Source organism: Triticum aestivum, chromosome 2B (genome assembly GCF_018294505.1).
Source record: "Triticum aestivum cultivar Chinese Spring chromosome 2B, IWGSC CS RefSeq v2.1, whole genome shotgun sequence".
Taxonomy (NCBI): domain Eukaryota; kingdom Viridiplantae; phylum Streptophyta; class Magnoliopsida; order Poales; family Poaceae; genus Triticum; species Triticum aestivum.
In genome coordinates, this window is record NC_057798.1 from 647779527 (window position 1) to 647792820 (window position 13294).

The window sequence follows — 13294 nt, forward strand, 5'->3', positions numbered from 1 at the left end:
CGGAACACGGAGACCGAAAGGTCGAGCATGAGTCGTATAGTAGGTACGATCAACATGAAGATGTTCACCGACGTTAACTAGTCCGTCTCACGTGATGATCGGACACGGCCTAGTTGACTCGGATCATGTGATCACTTAGATGACCAGAGGGATGTCTATCTGAGTGGGAGTTCATAAGATGAACTTAATTATCCTGAACATAGTCAAAAGACCCTTTGCAAATTATGTCGTAGCTCGCGCTATAGTTCTACTGTTTTAGATATGTTCCTAGAGAAATTATAGTTGAAAGTTGATAGTAGCGATTATGCGATCACTAGAAAGCTTATGTCCTTAATGCACCGCTTAGTGTGCTGAACCCCAAACGTCGTTTGTGGATGTTGCGAACATCGAACATACACGTTATGATAACTACGTGATAGTTCAGTTAAATGGTTTAAGTAGAGGCACCAAAGACGTTTTTCGAAACATCGCGGAACATATGAGATGTTTCGAGAGCTGAAATTGGGATTTCAGGCTCGTGCCCATGTCAAGAGGTATAAGACCTCCGACGATTTTCTTAGCCTGCAAACTAAGGGAGAAAAGCTCAATCGTTGAGCTTGTGCTCAGATTGTCTGAGTGCAACAATCACATGAATCGAGTGGGAGTTGATCTTCCAGATGAGATAGTGATGTTTCCCCAAAGTCATTGCCACCAAGCTGCTAGAGCTTCGTGATGAACTATAACATATCAAGGATAGAGATGATGATCCTTGAGGTATTCGCGTTATTTGACATCGCGAAAGTAGAAATCAAGAAGGAGCATCAATTGTTGATGAAACCACTAGTTTCAAGAAGGGCAAGGGCTAGAAGGGATACTTCATGAAACGGCAAATCACCTGCTGCTCTAGTGAAGAAACCCAAGTTTGAACCCAAACCCGAGACTAAGTGCTTCAGTAATAAGGGGAACAACCACTGGAGCAGAATTACCCTAGATACTTGGTAGATGAGAAGGTTGGCAGGGTCGATAGAAGTATATTGGATATACATTATGTTGATGTGTACTTTACTAGTATTCCTAGTAGCACCAGGGTATTAGATACCGGTTCGGTTGCTAAGTGTTAGTAACTCGAAATAAAAGCTACGAAATAAAAGGAAACTAGCTAAAGGTGAGCTGACGATATGTGTTGGAAGTGTTTCCAAGTTTGATGTGATCAAACATCGCACGCTCCCTCTACCATCAAGATTAGTATTAAACCTAAAGGAATGGTTTATTGAATCTCGGTCGTAGTGATACACATTTTCATGCCAAAAGATATAAGATAGTAATGATAGTACCACTTACTTATGGCACTGCCATGTAAGTCATAATGGTATAAAACGCATGAAGAAGCTCCATGTTGATGGATCTTTGGACTCACTCGTTTTGAAAAGTTTGAGACATGCGAACCATGTCTATTGGTGTGTATGCATGAGGAAACTCCATGCAAATGGATCGTTCGGACTCACTTGATTTTGAATCACTTGAGATATGCAAATCATACCACATGGGCAAGATGACTGAAAAGCCTCGGTTTCAATAAGATGGAACGAGATAGCAACTTGTTGGAAGTAACACATTTTGATGTGTCCAATCCAATGAGTGCTAAGGCATGCAGTGAATATCGTTATGTTCTTACTTCACAGATGATTCGAGTAAATGTTGAGTATATTTACTTGATGAAACACAAGTCTGAATTATTGAATGGTTCAAGTAATTTCAGAGTGAAGTAGCAGATCATTGTGACAAGAGGATAAAATGTCTATGATATGATCATAGAGATGAATATCTGAGTTACGAGTTTTGGCACACAATTAAGACATTGTGGAAATTGTTTCGCAATTAATACCGCCTGGAACACCATAATGTGATGGTGTGTCCGAACATCATAGTTGCACCCTATTGGATATGGTGCGTACCATGATGTCTCTTATCGAATTACCACTATCGTTCATGGGTTAGGCATTACAGACAACCACATTCACTTTAAATAGGGCACCACATAATTCCGATGAGATGACACCATATGAATTATGGTTTAGAGAAACCTAAGTTGTCGTTTCTTAAAAGTTTGGGGCTGCGACGCTTATATGAAAAAGTTTCAGGTTGATAAGCTCGAACCCAAAGCGGATAAAATGCATCTTCATAGGAAACCCAAAACAGTTGGGTATACCTCCTAATTCAGATCCGAAAGCAATATGGATTGTTTCTAGAATCGGGTCCTTTCTCGAGGAAAAGTTTCTCTCGAAAGAATTGAGTGGGAGGATGGTGGAGACTTGATGAGGTTATTGAACCGTCTCTTCAACTAGTGTGTGACAGGGCACAGGGAGTTGTTCCTGTGGCACCTACACCAATTGAAGTGGAAGCTTGTGATGTTGATCATGAAACTTCGGATCAAGTCACTACCAAACCTCGTGGGATGACAAGGATACGTACTACATCAGAGTGGTACGTAATCCTGTCTTGAAGGTCATGTTGCTAGACAACAATGAACCTACGAGCTATGGAGAAGTGATGGTGGGCCCGGATTCCGATAAATGGCTTGAGGCCATAAAATCCGAGAGAGGATCCATGTATGAAAACAAAGTGTAGACTTTGGCAGAACGGCTCGATGGTCGTAAGGCTAATGAGTACAGATGGATTTCAAAAGGAAGACGGACAATGATGGTAAATGTCACCATTAAGAAAGCTCGACTTGTCGTTAAGATGTTTTCCGACAAGTTCAAGGAGTTGACTACGATGAGATTTTCTCACTCGTAGCGATGCTAAGAGTCTGTTGGAATTATATTAGCGATTACTGCATTATTTATGAAATCTTGCAGATAGGATGTCAAAAACATTGTTTCCTCGACGATTTTATTGAGGAAAGGTTGTATGTGATACAACCGGAAGGTTTTGTCAATCCCAAAAGATGCTAATAAGTATGCAAAGCTCCAGCAATCCTTCTAAGGACTGGAGTGAGCATCTCGGAGTTGGAATGTATGCTTTGATGATGATCAAAGATTTTGGGTTTGTACAAAGTTTATGAGAAACTTGTATTTCCAAAGAAGTGAGTGGGAGCACTAGAGAATTTTTGATGAGTATATGTTGTTGACATATTGATGATCAGAAATGATGTAGAATTTCTAGAAAGCATATAGGGTTATTTGAAAGGTGTTTTTCAATAGAAAACCTGGATTAAGCTACTTGAGCATTAAGCATCAAGATCTATAAGGATAGATCAAAACGCTTAATGGTACTTTCAAATGAGCACATACCTTGACATGATCTTGAAGGTGTTCAAGATGAACCAGTCAAAGAAGGAGTTCTTGCCTGAGTTGTAAGGTACGAAGTTAAGACTTAAAGCTCGACCACGGCAGAATAGAGAGAAAGGACGCAGGTCGTCCCCTATGCTTAAGACGTAGGCTCTTCAGTATGCTATGCTGTGTACCGCACCTGAAGTGTGCCTTGCCATGAGTCAGTCAAGGGGTACAAGAGTGATCCAAGAATGGATCACAGGACATCGGTCAAAGTTATCCTTAGAAATTAGTGGACTAAGGAATTTTTCTCGATTATGGAGGTGGTAAAAGAGTTCGTCGTAAATGGTTACGTCGATGCAAGCTTGACACCTATCCGGATAGCTCTGAGTAGAGATACCGGATACATATAATGGAGCAATAATTTAGAATAGCTCCAAATAGAGCGTGGTAGCTGCATCTAGGAGATGACATAGAGATTTGTAAAGCACACACGGATCTGAAAGGTTCAGACCCGTTGACTAAAACCTCTCTCACAAGCAACATGATCAAACATAAAACTCATTGAGTGTTAATCACATAGTGATGTGAACTAGACTACTGACTCTAGTAAACTCTTGGGTATTAGTCACACGGCGATGTGACCTGTGAGTGTTAATCACATGGCGATGTGAACTAGATTATTGACTCTAGTGCAAGTGGGAGACTGTTGGAAATATGCCCTAGAGGCAATAATAAAAGTATTATTATTATATTTCCTTGTTCATGATAACTGTCTTTTATTCATGCTATAACTGTATTATCCGGAAATCGTAATACACGTGTGAATACATAGACCACAATATGTCCCTAGTGAGCCTCTAGTTGACTAGCTCGTTGTGATCAACAGATAGTCATGGTTTCCTGGCTATGGACATTGGATGTCGTTGATAACGGGATCACATCATTAGGAGAATGATGTGATGGACAAGACCCAATCCTAAGACTAGCACAAAAGATCGTGTAGTTCATTTGCTAGAGCTTTGCCAATGTCAAGTATCTCTTCCTTTGACCATGAGATCGTGTAACTCCTGGATACCGTAGGAGTGCTTTGGGTGTATCAAACGTCACAACATAACTGGGTGACTATAAAGGTGCACTACAGGTATCTCTGAAAGTATCTATTGTTTTATGCGGATCGAGACTGGGATTTGTCACTCCGTGTAAATGGAGACGTATCTCTGGGCCCACTCGGTAGGACATCATCATATGCGCAATGTGACCAAGGAGTTGATCACGGGATGATGTGTTACGGAACGAGTAAAGTGACTTGCCGGTAACGAGATTGAACAAGGTATTGGATACCGACGATCGAATCTCGGGCAAGTAACATACCGATAGACAAACGGAATTGAATACGGGATCGATTGAGTCCTTGACATCGTGGTTCATCCGATGAGATCATCGTGGAAAATGTGGGAGCCAACATGGGTATCCAGATCCCGCTGTTGGTTATTGACCGGAGAACGTCTCGGTCATGTCTGCATGTCTCCCGAACCCGTAGGGTCTACACACTTAAGGTTCGATGATGCTAGGGTTATAAAGGAAGCTTGTATGTGGTAACCGATTGTTGTTCGGAGTCCCGGATGAGATCCCGGACGTCACGAGGAGTTCCGGAATGGTCCGGAGGTAAAGATTTATATATAGGAAGTCCTGTTTCGGCCATCGGGACAAGTTTCGGGGTCATCGGTATTGTACCGGGACCACCGGAAGGGTCCCGGGGGCCCACCAGGTGGGGCCACCTGCCCCGGGGGGCCACATGGGCTGTAGGGGGTGCGCCTTGGCCTACATGGGCCAAGGGCACCAGCCCCAAGAGGCCCATGCGCCTAGGGAACCCTAGAGGGAAGAGTCCTCAAGGGGGAAGGCACCTCCGAGATGCCTTGGGGAGGATGGACTCCTCCCCCCCCTCTTGGCCGCCGCACCAGATGCCATCTGGAGGCTGGCCGCCGCCCCTTGGGGTGGGAAACCCTAAAGGGGGCGCATCCCTCCCCTTCCCCTATATATATGAGGCCTAGGGGCTGCCCATAACACGCGATTTGATCTCTCGTTGGTGCAGCCTTGCCTCTCTCCCTCCTCCTCCTCTCCTATGGTGCTTGGCGAAGCCCTGCTGGATTGCCACACTCCTCCATCACCACCACGCCGTTGTGCTGCTGCTGGATGGAGTCTTCCTCAACCTCTCCCTCTCTCCTTGCTGGATCAAGGCATGGGAGACGTCACCGGGCTGTACGTGTGTTGAACGCGGAGGTGCCGTCCGTTCGGCACTTGGTCATCGGTGATTTGAATCACGACGAGTACGACTCCATCAACCCCGTTCACTTGAACGCTTTCGCTTAGCGATCTACAAGGGTATGTAGATGCACTCCCCTTTCTACTCGTTGCTGGTCTCTCCATAGATAGATCTTGGTGTTACGTAGGAAAATTTTTGAATTTCTGCTACGTTCCCCAACAAATATGTCAAAATGTTCATTGTGAAATGCTCTTCATTTTGTTACAGTGTTCCATGCTTGTTTGAGGTCTTCTTGATGCCCGAATCATCGTTGCAAGAGTGCTATCTGATGTTAATCTGCTGAAACTGTTATAACTTGGTGATTTGTCATTTTTGTTGCATTTTATGTGTGCATCCTTTGAGCATAAGCTCTACATGTGTTTTGAACTACATCATGCCATCTTTACAGGGGTGCAATCCATGTATTTTTTTGAGTCTTGTACTGAGTGAATCAAGCTTGTTAAGTAGGGTACTTGTTGTTGCTATTTTGCTAGGCTGAATCTGTTATTTTGTGATGCTATGTAAACCTGCTGCTACAGGTTATTCTATGCATAATCTGGAGATGTTCACTAAGGATGTTTTGTTACACATGTCATGCTATATCCATCCATGCCCCTGGTTGCATTTATAGCTTGTTGTAGATTGTTCATATCTTGCTCCAAAGTTGCTAAATAATGTTCCTGTCAGCCTGTTAACTTGAAGTTCAGTTTTTCCATGTGTTTTGCTAGTGATCCATGCACCCTATGAACTTTCCCTTGGCATGCCTAGCTTCATAAACATGTTTTCTTACTGTTAGTCACCTTGTCATGCCATGTATTGCTCTGTGGTGAGTGGTACAAGTTCATAAACATGCCTACTTATTGTTGTTCCTGCCATGTATGAATCTGTCATATAACTTTTCATGTTTACAAGGGTGCCATCATATCTTATGATCTTTCTTGGCTCATGGTCAGTAAAGGACTTTTGTTCTATGCATTCAGTAGATTCCTTCCATGCCTTTGTTTGCCATGATAAGTTCCTGTAGCATGTTGTTTGAGAGCTCTAAACATTGCAACCTGATATTATTTCTGCTAAACCTGAAACAATTATTATTTTCAATCTTGCCATGTCTTTTTGAGCATGTTCTAGTGATTTCTGGAGATAGCTCAGTGTTCATGTTTTGTAATGCATTACCTGTACATCATGTCCATGCCTTTTATTCTTATGTTGAGATGATGTAGCATATTGGTTTGATGCGTGCTAGATGCCTAGTTGCTGTTTTGGACAGCTTGTCCTTTAAACTTGTATAGTGTATGTGTTGAACCGTTGCTCCATTTTGAGTGTGCTCTATATGAAACTTGCTTGATTTTGCATGTAGTTTCATATTATCATGTTGCATCCTTGTTTTGAGTGTGTTTGCTTGATGGTTGTATGCATTTTGCATCAATGCCATGTTTAACTTGTTTTGCTCATATCTTCTAGGCCGTAGCTCCAAATCTAATGAACTTTATATGTAACTTGACTAGAATCTTGTGTAGATCATATTGGTGCATCTTAACTTGCTTTTTAACAACTTGAACATGAGGTTTATTCAGATCTGGACCAATTTCGAAATTTGCATATGAGGACTTACCGGAATTGTTATATGGTGTTCCCGGCCTCATTTAAACTTGCTTTATTGTGTTGCTCTTGTATGCATCATCTCTTGCCATGAGTAGCTTCATGTATCCTTGTCATGCATCATGCTTGATTGTGCATCATGTGTTGTATATGTGTGGTGTGTTTACCATGTTGTGTGCTTTTCTCGATAGTTCCCGTTTCGTTGCGATCGTGAGGTTTCGTTCGTGTACGCTTGATTCGTCTTCATGGATTCATCTTATTCATGGACTCGTTCTTCTTCCTTGCGGGATTTCAGGCAAGATGACCGCTACCCTGGATCTCACTAATATCATTGCTATGCTAGTTGCTTCGTTCTATCGCTTTGCTGCGCTACCTATCATTTGCTCTTCAAGCCTCCCAAATTGCCATGTCAGCCTCTAACCTTTACACCATTCCTAGCAAACCATTGTTTGGCTATGTTACCGCTTTGCTCAGCCCCTCTTATAGCGTTGCTAGTTGCAGGTGAAGTTGAAGATTGCTCCATGGTGGACAGGATTGTGTTTGGGATATCACAATATCTCTTATTTAATGAATGCATCTATATACTTGGTAAAGGGTGGAAGACTCGGCCTTATGCCTGGTGTTTTGTTCCACTCTTGCCGCCCTAGTTTCCGTCATATCGGTATTATGTTCCGAGATTTTGCGTCCCTAACGCGGTTGGGTGATTTATGGGACCCCCTTGACAGTTCGCTTTGAATAAAACTCCCCCAGCAAGGCCCAACCTTGGTTTTACCATTTGCCTCACCTAGCCTTTTTTTCCTTGGGAGCCGCGCTCTCGAGGGTCATCTTTATTTTACCCCCCCCCCCCCGGGCCAGTGCTCGTCGTGAGTGTTGGTCCAACCTGTCAGCCGCCGGTGGTCACTAGGGGCAACTCTGGGCTGGCCTACCGGAAGTTTGGACAATCCGGTGTGCCCTGAGAACGAGATATGTGCAGCTCCTATCAGGATTTGTCGGCACATTCGGGCGGCTTTGCTGGTCTTATTTTACCATTATCGAAATGTCTTGTAACTAGGATTCCGAGTCTGATCGAGTCTTCCTGGGAGAAGGAATATCCTTCGTTGATCGCGAGAGCTTATCATGGGCTAAGTTGGGACACCCCTGCAAGGTATAAACTTTCGAAAGCCGTGCCCGCGGTTATGTGGCAGATGGGAATTTGTTAATGTCTGGTTGTAGATAACTTGACACCAGATCCGAATTAAAACGCATCAACTGTGTGTGTAGCCGTGATGGTCTCTTTTCGGCGGAGTCCGGGAAGTGAACACGGTTTTGGGTTATGTTTGACGTAAGTAGGAGTTCAGGATCACTTCTTGATCATTGCTAGCTTCACGACCGTTCCGTTTGCTCTCTTCTCGCTCTTATTTGCGTATGTTAGCCACCATATATGCTTAGCCGCTGCTACAGCCTCACCACTTTGCCCCTTCCTTTCCCTTTAAGCTTTGCTAGTCTTGATACCCGTGGTAATGGGATTGTTGAGTCCTCGTAGCTCACAGATTACTACAACAACAGTTGAAGGTACAGGTTATGCGATGGTCTTGACGCGAGAGCGATGATTGCTTGTTTTGGAGTTCTTCTTCTGCTTCTTCTTCGATCAGGGGATACGTTCCAGGTCGGCAGCCTGGGCTAGCAGGGTGGATGTCGTTTGAGTTTCTGTTTGTGTTTCATCCGTAGTCGGATGATGCTCTAATGTATTGTGATGTTGTATTCGTGTGGCATTATATGCCTCTTGTATGTATCTCCATCTATTATGTAATGTTGATGTAAGTATATCCACCTTGCAAAAGCGTCTTCAAGATGCGCTTCTATCCTTGGTGGGACCTTCGAGTTCTTTTAGGATAGGGTCGCATCTTGAACGTGACAGGTAGACTAGTTTATAAAGTAATTTGTGATGTCTTATATGGAAACATGGAGAAACCATTGACTTCGTCGCTATTTGTGGCCTTTTTGCATAATGTATACATCATTTTAACAGAGTGTTTTAAAATGATCTGGTCGTGTGTGTGGCCATGATGACGGTCTCGCAGTGATGTGACCTCATCTACCTTTGGCTGTCTTCACCGTCGGTCCAAAGGGATCTGGTCGGTGGGTGTTGCCTCACGGTAGCTTTTCGGCAGCAGATCAAGTGGAGGAGGAGATGGTGGCCTAGCTGCTAAAGTGGGTGAGGATGCCACCATCGTTGGCGGCGCTAGTGGGTGTCATTGTCCTCGTTGGAGGCAATGGTGGGGGCGTCCCTCGCTCCATTGTTTCCGGGGGAAACTTCAGATCTGGAGGAGGCTACCATTGACGGCGCCGCCCGTGGGCGTCGTAGCCCTCGTTCGAGGCGTTGAGGGGCCTCCTGGATCGGATGATTGCGACGTCTTCGTCGTCACCCCCGTGGGGGCATCATCTTTGGAGACATTCATCAGCTAGACGGACATATGGACGGCTAGCTGGTTAGGCGTCGGTAGGTGGTGGAGCGGTGCTTCATCCTACACATTGATGGCGGCGGATTTCAGCGGCACGACGCACTAGAGACTCGGCGTCCGATCGGTGGCGATGGACTCATGCAAGAGGACCACGCTATCTGGCATCGTGGTGGCGTCGATGGCAGAGAGGCCTGGCAATGTCGATGCGTCAATATCTGATCTGAGAATGGATTGAAGGATGAAGGAGGTGATGGCCCTTGCAGCATGCGCACGTGGTGCCCACTGAAAGTGCATTGGACCGGTGTGTAACCCAGTCCAGGTATTGTGGCTTGGATTGGGCGTCCGGTATTAGATGTTAGGTGTTGGTGTGATCTATGTTTGGTATTAGGCTCTAACATTCGGCACCCTTCATCACATGGATAGGAGTAGCGATAGGTGTTGTCAAGATGATGGCGTCAGGCTTACTGATGTATTACCTTGTAAGGGCTTTGTGAATAATTAATAAATGGCTACATGCATCGTCCAGATGCAGAGGCCGGAGGTACATCCTCCTTTTCAAAAAAATTTAAAAGAGTGTTTTATATTGTGTGACAGAAATGTCACGCCAGTTGACGTGTCTCAGTTTTATGCCGCACTGTACAAAAAGATTGAGTGGTTGCGTCCTTGATACAATTGCAGGCCCCAGCTATTGACTCGAAACGGCATCCAAATCGGGTCAGCAAGAGTGCAAGACAATCGTATAGTTATTACGTACTTTTTCGTCCGGAAATACTTGCCATTCAAATGGATGTATCTAGATGTATTTTAGTTTTAGATACATTTATTTTCATTTATTTTGATGACAAGTAATTTCGGACGGAGGGAGTACTACAAATTAGCTCGCTCTACTTAATTGATGTATATTCAATTTTGTGCGTTACGTTTCCGAAATATTTTAGCAGGCTTTAGCCATGGTCAAGTAAATATCTGGTTTCCCGCAAAAAAATAAGAAGTAGGTATCTTGTTACGATCGATGGCCTGGAATTAACGAGCCGATATGGGTGCATATCGACTATCTACTCGGCCAAGGCAACAATCAATGGTCTGAATATGAAAACGCCACTCTTAATGGGTTTGATATGAAAACGCGAGATGGGTAGAATGGAATATAAGTAACAATGCCAGATCGGTAATAAAACACAAAAGAGGACCCAAACTGAGGTTGTTGGTACCACAAATATGCAATTTTATTACAAATGCAACCGAAACACCCTTCCATACAAGTAAGAAAAACAAAAGCGCAAGCAGTTGCCTTTTAGCACAGCCGAATTAGTCGGGTCGGTGGGACATTTCACGCTGCAGAACAACAAAATGACGACCCAGAGAAACCAAGTGGAGTGAATACCAAATCCAGGTTTGTTGTATTCCTCGTGGCCGTTTCAAGAACTGAAAGACAGACCTGATCCATAGAGCTTGTCCTCCACAATGGCATCTAAGCGTTGCGCCATCTCTGGTGTCATATGATTCACCCAGTCTCCGGTCACCCCTTTCCTGAAATAGGATTCATGTGGGAACTTGTAAAACAGCCCGGACGCACCCGTCTTGTTCACTTGCAGTCCTTTCATTGTCTTGATGCTGCACAAGTTCACGATGTCTGCCGGCAACCCTACCGCCTCGTCGGCGGCCGAGAACGGCACCATGAGAAACTGTGCCAGTTTTATGACACTATCAACCGGATTGAGCAGCACCTCCTCGTACCTAAGGAACAATACCCTCCCCGGATTGGCTTTGCTTGCCCTCCAGTAACCGAGAAGGTGGTCCCACATGGGGCCGTCTGTGCTCTTGCCCTCGCATATACTCCCTCCGTTCCTAAATACTTGTCTTTTTAGACATTTCAAATGACTACTACATACGGATGTATGTAGACATATTTTAGGGTGTAGATTCACTCATTTTGCTCCGTATGTAGTCACTTGTTGAAATGCCTAGAAAGACAAGTATTTAGGAACGGAGGGAGTAGATTCGAAGAGGTCGGAGAAGTGGCATGGGTGAATTGTATTGGCAAAGTGCCACATGGACACCAGCATATCCTTGGGCTCCCTGCACGTGGAAGTTTATATTTCCATTTCCTCTAAAGTAATTGGACGCCAACTAAAAATTTTCCATGCTTTTGAAGTTAGGTGGTTGTACAACATAAGTTTGACTTGCACGAAAATTAATGCACCTTATATTATAGAATGGAGGGACTATGAGGTAGGTAAGATTCTTAGAATTGTCTTAGATAACCATCATTGCAGTAAATGATAACAACGTAACGAATATTATGCCTATATTAATGGGTGTATATCATTTCATAATGTATAATTTGTTCAATTGAAACAGCCTAGCTGATTTGGTGGAAATTATTGATCGGTGATCAAGTTTGAAAGTCATGTGGATATCTCAAACGAACACAATGACAGTATAATTTTCCTAATTTATTAACATGCGCGTGATGTTGATGGGAGTATGAAGCCACTAAACCTGCAGATGTAGACGATCTTTGCGTTGGGGTTTTCAGCAAGGGAGGCGGGCAGCAGGGAGTGTTGCATGTGCGTGCTCAGGAGTCTAGGCGACGGCAGCGCCTCCAGCTTGGCATCGTGTCCTGCGCTGAACAGATCGTCGATGAAGGGGACGCACTCGTGTGGGTTCAGGCGGCGGAGCGGGTGGTCGGCGGCGGTGGGCGGGTACGCGGCCCGCCCCATGGTGGCGAAGGCCATGGCCTTCAGCCACGTGGTGCCGCACTTGGGCGGGCTTGTGAGGAGCACGTCGCCGGGGCGCGGAGAGAAGCGCCGCTGGAAAGAGAGGACCCCAGGGATCCTCTCGTGGAGCAGCCAAGCGCCCTGGTATTGGTGGTGCACAAAGCGGCCTAGAATGCCGATGGTCGGCAAGGTGGAGATGATGTGCCCGTACCCTTCGGGCGGGGTGATGCGGTCGTCGTCTTCGGCCCCGACAACGTCGTTGAACGGGACGGGGCCTACGAGGCAGCAGGATGCGCTTGGAGTTGGAGCGGCCATGGCCATGTGAGCTATGCGTCGTCGGTCTCTCCGATGGGCTGATGATGATGGCTCTGCTTTACTCATTCATTCTTGGCAACTAAATAGTACTTCCACCCTGCCCTTGGCTCGAGAGGTAGTGGGTGTATTCGAAAAGGTAATAGGTGTGTATTGTCTTTTTTCTCTTATATCTGTTCTTGAATGAAAAGTCTTTGTATCGACGTTATGTATATTGCAACACAGTCCGAAATTGACAACCAGGTTATGCTAATAGTATCTTAATAATCATACAAAACTTCAAAAGGTTCCTCCAGGTTATGCCATGCTCCATTATGCACGTATATTATGGTTACTCGGTTGATGAGAATATATGAACATATAAAGATGGCGATGTAGTAACGAACCCGACAAGAAATGCAAAAGAAGCATATCCTGCAGAAGTTTAGGGATTAAAATATAGGGACAAAGCTAGAGATGCTCTAAACATTATGTTATGAATTAGGAGCGCCAAAAGTTTAGGAGGGAAGGGTTAGGAGCACCAAAAGTTTAGTGCACTTATGTATTGAGGGTTAAGTAACAGAGGTAAGTTTAGAGCATCTCTAGCAGAACCGCTAAAATCGTGTCCTCTAAAAACATTATACGATACCCCTAAAACGAAATTGTATGAATTTTACTGTATGATTT

General features: G+C 44.5%; 1 protein-coding gene across 1 annotated transcript; it reads right to left on the reverse strand.

The window, feature by feature from the left end:
• Positions 1–10768: 10768 nt before the first annotated feature.
• Positions 10769–12669, reverse strand: LOC123041887 (cytosolic sulfotransferase 12). Its single transcript, XM_044464443.1, has one exon. The coding sequence runs from the start codon at positions 12635–12637 to the stop codon at positions 12056–12058; it is 582 nt and encodes a 193-aa protein (XP_044320378.1). The 5' UTR covers positions 12638–12669; the 3' UTR covers positions 10769–12055.
• Between the last annotated feature and the right edge of the window lie 625 nt (positions 12670–13294).